This window comes from Prunus avium, chromosome 4 (genome assembly GCF_965620075.1).
Source record: "Prunus avium chromosome 4, drPruAviu1.hap1.1, whole genome shotgun sequence".
Lineage (NCBI taxonomy): Eukaryota > Viridiplantae > Streptophyta > Magnoliopsida > Rosales > Rosaceae > Prunus > Prunus avium.
In genome coordinates, this window is record NC_142287.1 from 28,816,517 (window position 1) to 28,833,988 (window position 17,472).

Below are 17,472 nucleotides of genomic sequence, written 5' to 3' on the forward strand. Positions count from 1 at the left end.
CCATTAGAAGCACATACTCAGCTTTAACAAGACCACTTCCTAAATGAGTTTTGGATTTATTTCTCAATTGCGAGAGAGAGAGAGAGAGAGAGAGAGAGAGAGAGAGAGAGAGAGAGAGAGAACCAATATGAACATTCTATGAACAACCACAAAGCTCAAACAAAGAAAATGATGATCAATATAAATCTCAACACTTTCAAGCAAATGAAGCTTTACTAGTACTCAAATAGAAAAGGCGGTTATAGATTGTTCTAACAAACCATGAACTGCCCGTGTAAACTTAAACAGAGCCCTTAAAAGAGTATCACAAATAAAAACCACAAAAGCATTAATCATCGAGAAAAATGCAATACAACCACTTACAAAATCTTGAGAGAGAGAGAGAGCCCAATAGAAAACAGAGCAGCAGATTGGAAATGTACAGCAGAAGAACAGATTGAGAAAACTCTGGATTTGATTTTTGGTGAACTGGGTTTGGATTGGTGTGGGGTGGTTTATGGTTTTAGGAAGAAACAGGGGAAAAACAGAGCAAGATAAGCCCAAGCCTTTGAAGTAATGGTGAATTAAACCCTAGGGATTTCAAAAGATGAAAAAAAAAAATCAAGAAGAGGGTTTTTGGAGGTTTGTAAATGGAAAATATAGAGCTAATTCAATGAGGAAGATTTTTGGAAATCGAAATGAAATCAAAGTAGACATTTTTGGAAGGTTTTTTACTTGCTTCGGTTTTGAAACAGAGAGAGAGGGAGCGAAATCTGGTGCACGTACGCTGACCGTTATTCGTTGAGATTGAATTTATCGTATGTGTCGTGATATTTGGTGGGCATTCTATTGACGAGATATTGTTGTTGTTCCCACTCCAATTTTATCTACTTACACTCATTTTTTAGTTATAAAATGGAGTGTAAGTGGTTAAAATTGGAGTGGGGAAATCACTCACTTATATACATTCCCCATATATTTTCCTTCAATGAATTTTGATTTTTGAATCTTTGCTTGGTTTCACCTTTGTTTTTCCTACTTTTCTGCCATAAATGATGAATACATCGATTTGAAGTCATCCAATTCACATTAAAAAAATATAATTACGATTTTATTCTTCTTATTCTTCTGTGAAATTAACTCAAGGTATAGATTTTTGATTTTTCGGTTAATTAGGCTAAAGTAGGACCAACTAGTCCTAGTAGTACTTCTCTTTTCAATTTTTTTTTTGGGAAGTTCAAACTCGGAAATTCTTTCAATATTAAGAAGAGAAGTACCACTAGACAAATAGCTAATTGGGCCAACCGAGCACGATGGAAGATGGAACCACCCAATGAAAGTCAACCTTTTGAATACCTAGAAAGAACAATGATGCAAGATGGAGTTCAGATATGATGGCAAAAAATGGGCAGAAAATTCACAGCAGCCACAGTAGCATCATAACAAACAAAAGCACTATAAAAATACTTTCAGTCAATTTTCAAGCTTCTAAAGCTCTCTTGATCCTCTGCTGAAGCAAACTAATTCAAGAACAAACTAGGCCAAATAAGAAAGGGCCGAGATAATAAACACACAATTAAGGTAAATTTTCGAATCAGATGCAATACAAGCACATACACAATACAACCACATTAGCACACTGCACAATCCACTGCATCACAATCGCCAACTAATCCAACGGTATTAAAACTCATCTCTAACAATTAAGAAGCTATGCCTGGAAATAGCTTTGAGAACAGCTTGGCCAGAATCATTAACATATTAAGTATCTGTCTGCTGATGTTGGGCTTCTTGTTGCTGTTGCTGTTGCTGCGGCTGCTGAGGTTGAGGCTGAGACCACGGCATGAAAGCCATAGGTGGTCGAGGCTGTTGAGCAGCATAGATTGCCGCTTGATCCACTGGCTTCCCCATGATCATCCCAGGAGCTCCCACAGGATGTTGTGGTGGTACATAATAGTATGGCATATCTGCCGGGGAGCCCACCACCGGGATTGTAGCCTTAGTCACTCCAAGTCCCTCTTCTTTCAACTCATCTCTTGGGATAATATCAACCAAAAAATCAAAGACATCAGTCCTCGAAATAGCAGCTGCAATATCATTCTTTTGTAACGTCCTCCTTTTGTTCTCTTCTGTGTGAATCCATGAGCGCAAAGTCAGCTCCAGGATGAATATTTCACATGCCTTTGCAAATATCACTGGAGCCTCAGCAGATATCATTCGAACATCCTCATCAGCTTTCATTATTTTCTTAATTCTTGCAAGTGGAAGGCTGTGATTCTTGAAGTCAGATGCTTGTTCAATATCTTGCATTTGGTTGGCCCAGAACACTTGAAGCTGCTGCTGTTGTTGCTGCTGCTGTTGGTTGTGGAAATGCTGGGCTTGCTGGTAGGCAATCTGATGCGAGGAATTAGAGAAAGCGGCAGGGGGCTGTGTTGGGGAAGGGACGGCCACAGCAGGAGTTCCAGAAGCCACCATAGGAGCAGTTTGATAGGAAGGAGGTGCATATGTCATTTGACCTCCACTTGCCACAACACCCACCACAGGCTGCTGCTGATGGTGTTGCTCCTGTTGCTGTAGTGTTTGTTCTGAGTGATTCATAGTTAATTACAGGAAAGTATCTTTCTTGTTCTTAATGTTACCTAATCACAATGCTGGATAAAGAATTTAAAAAAATTAATAAAACAAATTAAAATATATTGGACCTCTACAAGACAAGAATAAAAACCACCAGCACAAAGAGAATGCTAAAAGAACTCCTCTTTCATTCTCCTGAGTTGGGAGGAAACAAAAAACTCATTCTACTCTACATCAGTACATCGGCAACTCATGAACTTTAGCATCTATTCTAGGTCCTAATTAAACACATTTTTCCTCTCTTTGATGCAGAATAAATGGTTTTGACAGAGCATAATCATTCTAAGGTCAAACGAAGTTTGAGTCAATGACTGCACTTTTCTTAAATATTCAAATAAATACGCAATACATTAAAAAATCGTAAACCTCAATCATCACTTTTTCACCAAAACCAAATTGTTTCAACCATCTCCAACTCCTGTTTCAAAGGGATAGTCAGGGTTGTAGTTCTTTGAATACTAATGTGGAGAAACTATTACCACAAGCTGGGGAGAACTTTGGATTGGTGAAGGAAAACTCAGATATCCAATAAGCTTCATTTAAAGTCATAGGTCTCTCCAATAAACCGAGTTCTGTTTCCATTCATTTATGCACTCTATACATGCTTAACCCCCCATGCCTAGGCCACGGCTAGCTAATTTCAGAATTTTACTTTTTCTAAGTCATCTTTTTTTCCCTGTTACATATCAATGGAAACAATTGAAGCATTTAAACCCACACAGATCCAAACTAGCCAATATTCCCTGCTTATCAAGGCAAAATGACCACCACCATTCCTTCACTAACATCATTCTTGCCGAATTGTTTTATGACACTTTTCGACACATGCATGTAGCATACATAGAATCACATATACATAACCAAAAGGCAAAAGCCATTGGCAACACAAACAATATACACACTCGAACCTTTATTTAAAATAAAAATAAAAGAAGAAGAAGAAGAAGAAGAAGAAGATAATGCAAATAATATCAACCTATCATATCAAATCTCAAAATCAGCCTAAAACTAAGTTATCATGAGCCATCATGCAAAATAAACAGGCAGTTGCCAACTGCATGCCTTCAAGTTTCTAACAAGTAAAGCTTGAATAATATCAGTCTTTTAACCAAAAGATGCAACTTTTGTAAACAAACAATTACGAGAGGAAACAGGAAGTACTTAATTTCATCTTACCACATCCAAACCCCTAATGCACTATTTGGTTGCTGAGGAATTTATATAAAATGACACATACAGCTAAAATTATAATTCTCTTTCCATTATCCACTTAAGTGAAGCCACTAATTATTATATAATCTATAACAACATAAAAACACAAAAATGGAAGATTTTCCCTTTTTCTTGCCTGAAATTCCCAGCAACCAAACAGAGGATACATAGAAAATACAAACCCAACAAACGATCTAACAATGAAATTTCTCAAGAACCCCCAAAGAGAAAGTAAAGTTAAGACTTACCCATCAAAGCTTAGCTGAACCTTGTCCTTGGTAGAAACCCTAAGAGAGAGAAATTTAGAGAGAGTGTGTGAGGGTTAAAAGGGAGGGACAGAAGAAAGTTTGAAATGTTGGGTCTTTTAGGAGAGAGACAGAGACAGAGAGAGTTCTTCTGAGAGCATCGTTAGGTTGACACGTTACGAACACTGAGAGTTCTGACTATTCGAGGAGTTATGTTCAGAACTGCCACGTGGCGGGAAGCCACTGGAGTTGCAGTAGAAAAGGATGCTCACGTATACCACTGTGACGTATGAGGAAAAAGACAGCTTGTTACCTGAGGGTATTTTTGGAAAGATGGTTTTGTCCAGATAAGCACGCGGAGGGACGTGGAGCAATCTCATGAGGTCACGTGACTGAAAGGGTCCCATTCACTTGGGAGTCTATTGACCATTGTCATCTTCACGTGACAGACTTGTGCAAGCTGTCCTGGCTGGCATTCAAGCTGTGCCTTTTTCGGTTACATTTTGGAGGAAATTGGATGAGATATACAGTGATTTCACTATTTTTTGAAAATGTGATATTCTAAACTACTTTAATATTCGGGGAGGAGAATCGAATTCATGTGCAAGGGACATGCACATTGCCTAAGAGTGCTTTTAAATGCAAAGGGGATTGTAGCTTAATTAGTTAAGAATATTTACCACTACATCTGAGGTCTTAGGTTCGATTCCCTCTCATTCAATATCGCTTGTATATAAAAAAAAGTGTTTTTAAATAATCTTTTAAATGAGTAAACTTGTCTTTGAAAATTCTATTAAAACATAGTTGTGGGAGGTCTTAAGTTCAGTTTCCCCTTCCCGAGATCCTAGGTTTGCTTTTCCCTTTCCCCCAACTCCAGGTGCTCAGCCCACACCTTTTGTTTGGTTAATGGATAGCGGGCTATCTATAAGATGAGGCATATAACGATACGATTGTGGGGTTTTGACCCAAAAAAAGACAGACAAACAATATGATTGTGGGGCACCTACAACAATGAAAGAGTTCGTGTGGTTAGTTGGTCCAATCACTGGCTGAGCCCAAATCCAAAAGCACACAAGTGGACAAGGCATGACGCTATGCAAGGACTCTCTCCTCTTTGTAATCCTTCACAATTTGTGTTTGTGTGTGTGATTGTGAATTTGTGATTGCTTGATTCAATCTTGACCGTTGATCCAAATTTTCACATCAACAAAAAGCAAAACCAGCAACCGAAAAAGAAAAGAAGCATAGATTTGCCAGAGGAAGACACGAGTTCCTAAATACTTGGTAAAATTCCACATTCTCTAAACAACTTCATTGTGAAAAAGGGCTTTTTCCCTTTTTCTTTTGCTTTCAGTTTTTAGAATGGCGTGATATAAATTTATTATCCATCACTTTCTTCTGTATTGGCAACTGACCATACATAATTATGAGCTGCTGAGGGGTTGGCTTGGCATGCTATAACCCAGTCGTCTAGATAATAAACATGAAGCAAACCAAATTGGTTGCAACCAGAAGCCACCTCCTATGTCTCATTGCTTGTTGGCCGACCAAGCTGAGAATGACTTAGAGACAAACAAACAAATGACACTAAATCATAAACTGTGGAGCCCACATCTTGGTTGAGGTTACCGACCCAAAAATCCCAAACTGTTTGTCTTTCAAGGCCGGCAACTAAATTTGCAGCACAAATTCATATTCCTTAAACCTTTCTACATCCAATAACAAGAAAAAACTTGCTGTTTCCACCTTATGTTCCCTTTGAGGAGGAAGCCAAATATGATGCATAGAGACATGGTGAGATTTTTTAATGTCTCAAAATGTCAAAGCTCAGAAACCCATCTGCAAGAATCAGCTGTGTTTTTTTAGGGTCGCATCTACAAAAATGTATTATTTTCACCTTATATATATATATATCTAACCATTGCTCTCCATAGAATAGTTTATTTTGTAGGAGAGATCATTGCCCATCACCTCAAAACAAAGGGAATATTCTAGCTCAGCATAGTAAATAAAGGAACAGCCATTTTACACACTGTGAGTGGGGGAACCATCCAAGTTCCTAAAATCTCTAACCTCTAATCTCTTTTATTGCCTTGCTCTTCTCTCCCCTCAATCTCCTCCAAAAGCTAGCAATGGAAGACTTCAATGGTTGGCTCTCCTTCCCCTTCCATGAGAGTCTCAACCACGATCAAGCCATTCGAAGGTTTTGTCCAGCAAGAGTTGAGCAAGAACAAGGAGGAGAATGGGAGGAAATACTGAATGAGATTGAGTTTTCTTCACCCTCTGAGACCACAAGCCCTCCTTGCTTGCCAGCCTCAGAGGTAGATGACTTTGTTGACAGCTTCATCAACATGGATCATTGTAGGGATGATGATATTCAATCCTTGGAGAAGCAACAAAGTTTTGATTACTATGATCAAGATGGGATGGAGACATTTTCAATGGTGGATGATATGTATGGAGATGTTCTGATGATGATGGAAGGAGATGACATGGAGATGGGTGGCTTGGCTGAGGATTTTGGAGTTGGAGAAACTAATATGGTGCCTAGTGTTGAAGAGGTGAGCCATGGAGTGGACCAAGGGCTTCACTTGGTGCACATGTTGTTGGCTTGTGCTGAGGCTGTGGGCTGCAGGGACACCAAACTTGCAGAATCTTTGCTCAGCCAAATTTGGGCTTCAGTTAGTCCTTGGGGTGATTCTTTGCAGAGAGTCTCATCCTGCTTTGCAATGGGATTGAGGTCAAGGCTTTCTCTTCTTCATAATGTCAATATAAATGGTACATTCAACAATGATACTATGGATGTCTCTTTGACCTCTAGGGAGGAGAAATTGGAAGCTTTTCAACTCCTTAACCAAACAACTCCTTACATAGCTTTTGGCTTCATGGTTGCAAATGAAGCTATATGTCAAGCAGCACAAGGGAAGGAAAACCTGCACATCATTGATTTGGGAATGGAACACACTCTTCAATGGCCATCCTTGATAAGAACCCTGGCATCAAGGCCGGAGGGCCCGCCTAAGAAGCTCCGAATCACGGGACTCGTTGAAGATCACAATGTGTTTGAACTTGAAGCAGGCATGAAAGCCCTGGTGGAGGAGGCTAGCTCACTAGGCATACCAACAGAATTCAACATGATATCAGAACCAGTAAAACCATCACTTCTAACTAGAGAGAACCTGGACCTGAGAGAAGGAGAAGCATTATTTGTCAATAGCATCATGCACTTGCATAAGTATGTTAAAGAGAGTAGAGGCTCTCTGAAGGCAATCCTCCAAGCCTTGAAGAAATTAGGTCCAACTGTTCTTACATTGGTGGAACAAGATGCAAATCATAATGGGCCATTTTTCCTTGGGAGATTCCTTGAGTCTCTTCACTTTTATTCTGCCATTTTCGACTCACTCGAGGCTAGCCTCCCACGACATAGCCCTCAGAGGATGAAGATAGAGAGGCAGCACTTCGCCGAGGAAATTAGAAACATTGTTGCTTTTGAGGGCTTAAATCGGATCGAGAGGCACGAAAGGGCAGACCAATGGAGAAGGCAATTAGGCCGCGCTGGGTTTCAAGTGATGGGGTTGAAGTGTACAAGTCAAGCAAGGATGATGCTATCTGTTTATGGCTGTGATGGGTACACTTTGGCTAGTGAGAAGGGTTGCCTCCTCCTAGGGTGGAAAGGCAGGCCCATAATGCTGGCTTCTGCATGGCAAGTGCACAATGCTTCTTCCTCCTAGCCTCGTCCATGATTAAAATTGTCGACGTTGCAGCTGATTTGGTTAAGCCCTTGGCAGTCATTTTATTTTATTATTGGAAAGTAATAAAATGAGTTATCTTCCAATCAAAGATCCCAGTGATGATAGAAATTCGGTTTCTAAAGATCTTCCTAGTGCTCTCACTTGGGCTCCATACACTTCAGTTATTAAAATTAGCATTGTAGCTTTGAAGATTGCTATTTGCTTTGCACCAAATAAACCAGTCAAGGTGTTCTAAAACAAAGCTCTTTGAAGGCCCCATTTATAGCCAAATTGGCCTACCAAATAAGAAGTTATAGTAAATCAGAAATGTTGAAAGCTAGTAGAAAATGCATTTGTAAGAATAGCAGAAACCAACTTGCAACTGTGCATTCTCTTTGTGAAGCTAAAACATTCTACTACAATTTTGTGAGTTTCTGGGGAAGAAAGCAAAATAAAAGAAAATTACTTGAAAGGAGCCTATTCCATTCCGGAAAAAAGTGGAAAATCGTGGATCTGCGCTCCAAATACGATATCATACTCACTATCTTATGAGGTACCAATTGAATAAATAAATGTATCATGTCTAAAGCATGCTAAAACGCCACAACTGTGTTCAAATGATCATTTAGAAGCTTTATGACCCTGTGCTTTGGGTTGGCTAGCAGCTGTCATCATTACTCGTAAGCAACTGGCGATCTCTGTGAAAGATGGCCTGGCCGCAGGATTAGGAGCCCAACACTGCTCCATAAGCACTCTCCATTCAGGATCACAATAACTTGGAATGGTGGGTCTCAATGTGTTATTTACAATACCTCCTGCATGTATTAAAAGAAATCAAAACACTTAAATCTGTAGCAGTGAGTTAATAATTACATACATACATACATGAGAGAGAGAGAGAGAGAGAGAGAGAGAGAGAGAGAGAGAGAGAGTATAAAAAGTAAATAATAATAACAAACTGAAATTAAGTTAACCGTGAGGCAAACATCGGTCTTAAATGGTGCAACAATATTGACATGCAAGCTCAAGCTCAACCAAAACAATAGAGTAAAACAATCACCTATAATTGCTCCATAGTGCATGTTGGCATATGGCTCCTCGCCAGTAAGAATCTCCCATAAGACAATACCAAAGGAGAATACATCAACCTACGGCATTTTATCAAGAGTCAGACAAGGGAAGCAATGAAGTCCCTAGATACGCAAATGTACCAGGTTAATCCGAAATTATTCAGATCTGGGGAAAAAATATATATGTTCCTAAGTTTCTTTCTACACTAGAAGAAACAGAAGGAAGAGAGAACAAGAGATGAAGAACAACAAACAAAAAAAATCATAAGAACAACTTCACCAATTTGACATTTTTTTTAAAACTAGAAAGAGATCCAGTAAGAGACTTCAATCACGTTAGCTGCAGACTGCCCTATATTTAAATGGGCTAAATTAATACACACTCTATCCCTCATTATTTATCTATTTCTATTTCCATTGTAAAAATAAAACTTAAACAGAAATCTTACCTTTTCAGATACCTTCGTGCTGCTGCCATTTAGCAACTCTGGTGCCATCCATGGTAACGTTCCCCGTACGCCACCAGAAACCAGGGTATTTCGCTTGATTTTTGAAAGCCCAAAATCACCGACCTGGGAAGAAACACATATTATTGTTGTTACTCATGGTAAGTTGCTAACAGAGAAAGTTAAACATTTCTAGTGTTGATAACTTCATGATAATTACCTTGCAAATTGGCCGTACAGGATCTTTTAGGTTCACAAGTAAGTTGTCACACTTCAAGTCAAAATGCACAATATTCTTTGAGTGCAAATATTCCATTCCAAATGCTGCATCCATAGCAATTATTAGTCGCTTGCGACGATCAAGATACCTGCATAATAAGATTAAAAGAAAGAAGGTGAAAATAAACGAAATAACCGCTGCCATTCAGAAACAGTGAACTTGAAACATACAGATAAAAATATATCAAAAGCTTAGTGTACTTTCATGATTGTCTAGTATTGCCAGGATGATCTGAGCACATGAAACAAAGCAGAAACGTATAGGACAGTATCAATGGATCATTACCTATCTTTTCGAAGCAAGACATGCCTAAGAGAACCATCAACCATGTACTCAGTTACGGTAGCAAGTGTTCCCCCTGGTCCATCTTGCACTACACCATAAAACGCCACAACATTTGGATGGTGAAGCTTTGAAAGAATGTCAGCTTCCCGCCAGAACTCTATACTCTGACAATTGAGTAAGAAATACCATTATGGCCTTGAAAAGGAAAATATTAATGTGTCACAGAAGCAACATAAATATTAGAATATATTTCCTCCACAAGCTTTTCAATAAATGTGAATTTCATTGCACAATTCAGAGGTGGGGAAGAAAGGCTACCAATCTCTCTTGCTCTGATGATCTCCCAGTGAAGCAGCTCTTATTTAGTCTCTTAATGGCAACATCACTGCCCCTCCATTTTCCATGATACACAGTCCCAAATGTACCAGAACCTAGTTCCTTCAGCTGTTCGAGATCATCGTTCTTTATCAACTATCATGTGCACGAAGAAGAAAGAATCAAAGAGATGTCAAATGGAAAGTCTATACTGTTGGCAAAAGTAGGTTAACCAATACCAAAATAACAGATCCAGTGCATTTACTAGCAAGTTTGTGTAGATGTATAAAAGAAAATGAATAACCAATTAACTGGGGGACCAAACGCTTTAACAACAGTGAAACACCTGAAGCCCATAGAGATTACTCAAAATCTCCACAGTATAATTAATGAATGATAAAACATTTCATATTAAACATTAGGGATGATTCTCTGTGTGTGTGTGTGTCCATGTGCCCAAGTATGCATGAACAAGTAGTTTTTCTTTTGGATGAGGGCAATATTAAACATAATGTTTCTTCTTTTTTTCCCAACCTCAATTCATCCTTTCATGACATCACTATGCTTGCATATAATGGTTTTCTTGACATATATGTGAGATTTATTCAATTAGAAGAAATTGTGACGAAATGGGAATGAACACAAAATGTTGTGATATTCTCATTTTCTGATACAAATAGGAGGGCTATTTGACATTATTATCCAGATCCAAATCCTAAGCCAAGTTCTAACAACATTGAAAAAATTTGTTTCTTAAAATATGGAATAGCCAGGTCTCATCAATGCAAAGCACTATATTTGTTGTCTAAATCAGGGGGGTTAGGGAAAGGGAGGTGGATAGGGAAATCAGAACAAAGCAAAACTTTCAACTAAGAGCTACACCCACTTGAACGAAGTAAACTTTTTGTAAATCTTTTTCTATAGCCAATCACTTAATAGACAAATATTTCATTTAACCTAGTTAAAAAGAGAAAACTCTTATATCAAGTTATTTAACATGTAAGCATCACACCTGCAAGGTACTGATATCAAAATCTCCCAGAGAAGGATCTAAAGGAGGCAAACCAGCTTTTCTGCTTGCAAAATTACCCTCCTACATCCAAGTTATGGGAACATTGTTAGCAAAGGAGCAATTTGTTAAGAAAAATGAGACCTGATCAAAAGACTACCTCATACTCCGAATCTTGCGCTCTTATGTTTTCCATCATTCCCTCAAACTGCATACTTTCGGTGTCCTTCACTTGGAGTTGATCATAATTAGAATGCAGAACTGTTGTTTCAGCTTGAGTCATTCCAGGCAAGTCTTTTTGAATGTCTTCCGCAAATTTAGGCTGAGAATCCACATGGACCATTGAAACTCCAGCTGCTATTAATGGTGTGAGATGATAAGATCTACTATCTCCTTCCACATCATTTCCAATCACAGACGGAAAACCAAGATCCTGGTCAATAAGAGAAACATCTTTTTTATCAAACCCTTCTTGTGCCAACTTCTGGAAATATGACCAGCGTCTAGGTTCATGATTTTCCATATTTAAGCTCAAACCAGTTCCATCCTTTTGCAGCAAACCAAAATCAGGGGAGTCTTCAGAAAGTACTGCCTTGGAGAATATATCAGACAGGAAATCACGAGGAAATCGTTCTTCAATATCAATAATGATGTCTCCCTCCACTGGAGTAGAAGCACCAACTGGAGCTGTTTCTTGAGAAACATCTTTAGACGACTTCCCTGTCAAAGTAATGGGCTGAGCACGGCCCATAGTGTCAACAGTACTTGGATCCTTGCCAGTGGCCTCTTCCTGATTAAGCTCAGAATGATTAGATGCAGAAAGCTCCTGGTACTTTACAGAAGGTATCCCACTTATATGTGATCCAGCTTCTACAATGTTATTCTTATGGCTATCTTTAGGGAAGTTTGTTTCTTGGTCAGACTCAAGAATCCTATCCCTTTTTGCAGTCTCTATATTAGCCACATGGGTTGGTAATGCCCGCTTTAGTTCGCCATCTGTATCTTGCAAAAGCTTTGCATTCATCTGAGAAATTGAATCAGCAAACTCTTTGTACTTCTGAAGTTGGGCCAGTCCATCATCAACAGTTTGAGCATCCGCATATACCGTTGGGGTAGACTGTTCAGTCTGGGTAGCAAGGTTTCCATGTTCATGCAATTTGTTAACTCCTTCCGGGATTGGATCCTTCTGGGTGACATCAGAACGAGAATGAGTTACGAGAAACGGAGAACCATGAGAATCATCAGATTTTGATGAACGATTCAACAACTCTGCCTGCTCCCTGGGAATTCTTTCCGAGTAGTAGACTCTTTTAGGAAGCATAGCAGGCTCTTGGTAACTGAAATCAACTCCATTAGACAAATGGTCAGCATAAGCAGGAGCAAATGCATTGCTTGATGTGGAATTATGTTCAATTTCACTGGATTTATGAACCAGCACTGGGTTCCCAGAATCAATTGATGAAGCAACCTTTTCAGGTTCCTGGTACTTTCTTTCATCTTTTGATGCTTCTTCAACAGGAAGATTGTTCATCAAATTACCATCACACAGCTGTAAAGGGACAGAGTGCTCTTTCCCCGAGGGGCGAAGTTTTTCAGGATCACTCTCTTGCTGCAGTGAACCATCACGTTTCACCTGCTTTACTGGCATCTCAAAATTTTGTTCTCTTGGGCGACTAGATGGCTGCTCTTCAATTGAACCTCCTTGTTGATTCATAATTCCATGATGAGGCACTGAAACAGTAGTTCCTCCAAATGGGGAGTGACTTGGAAGGGTATGGCCATTGTGCAACGAGTACTGCACATTTTGTCTATAATGCATCACCTGGCTATGCTGAAAATGAGGATACGTGTCATAGGCATTTGAAAAGTTAGGTAGGATTGGTTCAGAAGACTGAATGGTTCTTGATGAAACAATATTGCCAGTTAAACTTGAAGTGCCTACCTGTATTGAGTCTTTTGCAACCCTACTTGTCTCCTTCTCAATATTCTGTCCATTTAACTCATCCAAATTATTTGTTAAAGTGCTCGTCATACCAAGTAGAGTCGAGTTTTTTCTCGACCCCAGGTCCATTCCATTGACAGCAACTACATACTGAACCTCAGAATCACCATCCACACTGTGCAGACCAAACTGAGCATCATCCAGATCACTCATGGAGAACAAAAACATCCTAAGCTTTTGTGGTCCTTCTTTATCTTCTAGTTCATTCCATTCTTCCATCATATTCTGCAGATCCTCGTCGCAAGATACAGAAACTAAGGCATCAAGATCCTCTCCAGGAAGCTGATATTTAATTACATGCACTTGATTATAAATTGATAAAGCTTTATGCATAAGCTCCTGCCAGGAAATGTCCTTTCTTACACGGATAATGCGTGTTTCACCTCCAACATACCTGAGCTTGCCGTCACTTGGTCGGGGTAAGATTTTACCTCCAAAGCTGCAGAGAACTTTCATTTTCATTGATGAACTATCAGAGGCTCCAGAAGAGGCATATCGATGAATATGACTATTTTCATAGGCTGATGAAGCTCTTGGTACTGATTGAACTGACGCATAGTTATTCCTGTCATCATGTAAAGATGACCTGTTTCTTTCAAACTGGTTTGGGCCTTTTTCAGCTAAAGGGAGCATTGAAGTATCTGACCCACTCTCAGACCCTGTATGACTAATTCCTAAAATTCCTTTTAGTTCAATATAATCTGTTGCATAACTTGGATCACCAACAGCATTCGGATTCAAAGGCTTCCTGGGGTTCACTCGATCAAGCATAAATTGAAGAGCAAACTCCTCTCCAGTCTGTATGGAGTAATTATGTACGGGTTTAATTTCTGGTATATTAAGGTCATTAGATCTCATATCAGTATGCATGCTGCTGCTCAGAGAGTCCTGCATATATGACTGGGATGCAGGTTGGAATTCATCCTTTCCAGGTTCCATGGAATTGTATTGGAACTGTCTATGCGTTATTAATTATCATACCATTGTTTGAATTTCTTCCTCACCTCAATTGGGATTAACCTCAACACCAAAATACTAACAAAAACTCATTCAATATATCGATTGCTTGCAGACAACTCCTATGACATGCAGAAATGCTGATTTTTCCAAAGAGAGAAAACTGAAACGACAAACAAGCTTCAATAAGTTTCCGGTCCCTATTATCTTAGACAGAACCCAGAAGCTTCAGCAATCTTGAAAATGCTTCATTAGGTAAAATATGTATATTAGTAGATCTTTTTCTTACTTTCAGTAACAGAAGTGAAAAATAAGAGGAAGCTGTGTTATCCTCCACATTTTAATTTATCAAAGAACTAGAAGGAAGAAAAAACAAAAGGCAACTTTTATTGTTTCATCTGTCATTTCCTTGTAAAAAAACCAAAAATGTACAAGTCATATAGAAACTATTTTTCTAGCATGTGCGTATTGCAATATACTCAGTGTCACTGTCCATGGAGTGCTAATGCTTACATGTAACCATCTAAGTAATTAACACTGACGTGTCCACAGTTTCCACCATGTTCATGACTTATGCTACAGTAATCACAGACCACACAAACACCAATGTTTATTGAACACACAAAAGGAAGCTTGTTCTCCAGCCTCCGTTACAGTCAGAATGATCTTATTAAAACTTCAATTAGATGCCTAAGTTTCTTGTATTACATTCTTTCTAATTTTGTTTGAAAAGACAGATCATACTGTAAGAAGTCCTTCTTCCTACCTTATTGGAAAGGATTGTTAAATCATAAAGGCCATGCATAAACACATTTAGACCTAAAATTCTACCTAGCTTAGTTAACTAGCTTCTTCAAACCCGCTGTAATCACCTTCAGCTTTAACCAACTCTAATCACGACGCGCAGCGTATTTTCTCTATTTTATGATTATTGTTAGTCAGTTGCCCTCACTATGGGAAACCAAAGCTAAAGAACTACAGCTGCATAGTAAAATCCAAGGAAAAAAAAAAGAGAAGAATGAAAGGATATATTGTTCAATGTTAAGCTTGATTAGTTTATTGCCGCAGAAACATCTATCCGGTGGAGGACTATTAACTCATTGAAGGAACCAATTAAAATTTTACCAATAAAACAACTTTATTAATTATTCTCTCTATTTTATTGGAATAATAAAAAATTTCTTAACCAGTCAATAATCATAAACAAATTAAACTACCCTCAACCTGTATTCAGTGCCATGAAATACAATGCACAAAAACACACAGAAATGCATGAATATACGCATACAACAATACCAAAAAACAACTTGAATCACTCACAGATCAAAATCAAACAAACCCAAAAACCAATACTACAACTAGATCAAAAACAATAAAAATAAATTTAGCCTCAAGTACCTGAAAGAACAATGCTTTTGTAGCTGAAAAGCTCTCACAGTATATCTTTGGTTCAGGAGGGCTTGAGTGAACCAGCCACCATTACTGTATCAGCGGAAAAGGAGGAGTCTTTGTGACTGCAGCTCAGAGAACACAACTTCGAAAGAAAAGAATAAGATTTTCCCTCACTTTCCCTCACTTTCTCGCTCTTTCTATTGAAATTTTTGGATTGTTTCGGCTACCTAGAAATGAAACAACTGCTCATAACTCGTAAGGCTTTTGCTTTCTTGTCTTTTAATTCCTGCAAAATCATGTTTAACTTAACTCATTTATTTATTCGCTTTGATGCTAAGTCAAATGAGCGAAGACAGAGTTGGTTTTCCCGGATTACCCCTCTTGGGTTGCGTTTTTACGTAAATTGCCATGTAGATATGCACAAGTTGACTAGGTAGTAGGCGAAGTTGGTTAAGAGGGAGGAGGACTAGCCTGAAGAGAGTCCCCATGGATCTCGTAGTGAGCTCGCATTTCACTTTTTATTTGAAAATATTTGGCTCATATGAAATTGTGTGCTTACCTTCCAAGAAAACATTTGTGGATGACATGGTGGAAGAAAAATACTCTGAAAATCAACCATTCTTTTCAAACTTTTTTAGGTGTGACAAAATTTATAATATAATATTACGATTCATATAGAAAGAGAGGCGTAGCCATATATACACTTGAGGCGACCATGGCCCCTTCAAGTAACGGAACTTCGTTAACAAGTTTCTGAAAATAGATGTAATTATATTGCAAAATCTTTATGTAATGTGTTACTAACTCCCAAACATTTTAGGCTCTTAACCTATCTCACAAAAATAAAAACTGTTGGATCTTTGCTCATATTTTTGGAAATATTTTCTTTATTTTCATTTTATTCATGAAATACATTCTACTTATGTCCAAAATTAATGCATGATCCTTTTTGGAGCTCTTGCATATTGTGTTGATAGTCTACTTATGTCCAAAATTACTCCCTTCAAACTTAAAGTTCTAATATTTTCGGAGCTAGTAGGGTATAAGTTAGTTGGTTAAGCTATTCCACATTCATTCATGTGGGCAGAGGTTCGAAACGCCAAACACCCAATGAATATATATTTGTGTAAACCCCCCTACCCCAATCGCTTGTACTAAAAAAACAACTTAAATTTCTAATGTAAACCATAAATCTTGATTTAAAAACAAAATACATATAAAACAATTTATGAAGAATTATTATTTGACTACGATCACAGGCTCAAAGCGGCAAGCTCAATATAGGCTTGGGCACATCCTACCCTAATTCACTCCTTCAATTTAATTAGTAAATCACGTGACGCCGCACGTGACATTAAATTTCCAATCTCTTAGATCACATCGCACGCTCTCTGCCAATTTAATATTCACCTCCTTATTTTGCCTTCAAATATAGTCAAGATGTTAATGAAAACATAGGGATTCTATCAGCGGTCCATTGAAAATAATATTTATATGAATTTTGATTTGACCTTCATAAGATATCATTCATAAAATGTGGTCGGTCTCCTTAGAAAATTACATACTTTTGTAACTTTTTTGAATTCCACATGTTTTTATAATTTCTTATACAATAAATTTATATGACTAGAGAAGCTTGGAATTGGCCATGGACGGTCAAGATGTCCTCCTCAGCAATTATATTTGAAGAATTTGGACGGTCCCAATCGCTTTCTCATCATTATTTGTCATTTTTTCTTGGAGCTAAAACAATTTCAAAGTATTCAAACCCAATAATAATTTTAAAAAATTCCCATAAAAAATATTAGAAGATAAAAAAACAGACGGCTTGCCAATCATTTAGTGACCATTCAAATTAATTAATTAATTCATCCTTTTTCTTATATTTAACATATATTAAAGAATATATTTGATA

General features: G+C 38.2%; 2 protein-coding genes and 1 pseudogene across 3 annotated transcripts; 1 reads left to right on the plus strand and 2 right to left on the minus strand.

Moving 5' to 3' along the window:
* Nucleotides 1–1,411: 1,411 nt before the first annotated feature.
* NF-YC2 (nuclear factor Y, subunit C2) lies at nucleotides 1,412–4,235 on the minus strand. Of its 2 annotated transcripts, none has more exons than XM_088252346.1 (2): nucleotides 4,074–4,235; nucleotides 1,412–2,630 (listed from the first exon to the last, which is right to left on the minus strand). In XM_088252346.1, exon 2 carries the CDS (start codon nucleotides 2,575–2,577, stop codon nucleotides 1,741–1,743), a length of 837 nt encoding a protein of 278 aa, XP_088108472.1. In that variant the 5' UTR covers nucleotides 2,578–2,630; nucleotides 4,074–4,235; the 3' UTR covers nucleotides 1,412–1,740. The 2 variants fall into 2 exon arrangements, with proteins under 2 accessions (XP_088108472.1, XP_088108473.1); XM_088252347.1 differs by having other exon boundaries at nucleotides 1,412–2,564; nucleotides 4,074–4,232.
* A 1,539-nt stretch (nucleotides 4,236–5,774) lies between these two features.
* LOC110773833 (GRAS family protein RAD1 pseudogene) lies at nucleotides 5,775–8,168 on the plus strand (annotated as a pseudogene).
* On the minus strand, nucleotides 8,164–15,854 carry LOC110773828 (RAF-like serine/threonine-protein kinase 20). The gene is made up of 9 exons (XM_088251791.1): nucleotides 15,564–15,854; nucleotides 11,367–14,328; nucleotides 11,210–11,290; nucleotides 10,201–10,353; nucleotides 9,883–10,046; nucleotides 9,538–9,685; nucleotides 9,321–9,443; nucleotides 8,862–8,949; nucleotides 8,164–8,616 (listed from the first exon to the last, which is right to left on the minus strand). The coding sequence occupies exons 2-9, from the start codon at nucleotides 14,145–14,147 to the stop codon at nucleotides 8,423–8,425; spliced, it is 3,732 nt and encodes a 1,243-aa protein (XP_088107917.1). The 5' UTR covers nucleotides 14,148–14,328; nucleotides 15,564–15,854; the 3' UTR covers nucleotides 8,164–8,422.
* Nucleotides 15,855–17,472: the final 1,618 nt, after the last annotated feature.

What these genes read in the sequence shown, in the direction of transcription:
- NF-YC2 (XM_088252346.1), bottom strand. Translation starts at nt 2,577, where the DNA reads ATGAATCACTCAGAACAAACACTACAGCAACAGGAGCAACACCATCAG.
- LOC110773828 (XM_088251791.1), bottom strand. Translation starts at nt 14,147, where the DNA reads ATGGAACCTGGAAAGGATGAATTCCAACCTGCATCCCAGTCATATATG. An exon ending in CGCAAGATTCGGAGTATGAG is followed by an intron (nt 11,291 to 11,366) that starts GTAGTCTTTTGA and finishes ACTTGGATGTAG; the next exon opens with GAGGGTAATTTTGCAAGCAG. An exon ending in TTGATATCAGTACCTTGCAG is followed by an intron (nt 10,354 to 11,209) that starts GTGTGATGCTTA and finishes TGCACATGATAG; the next exon opens with TTGATAAAGAACGATGATCT.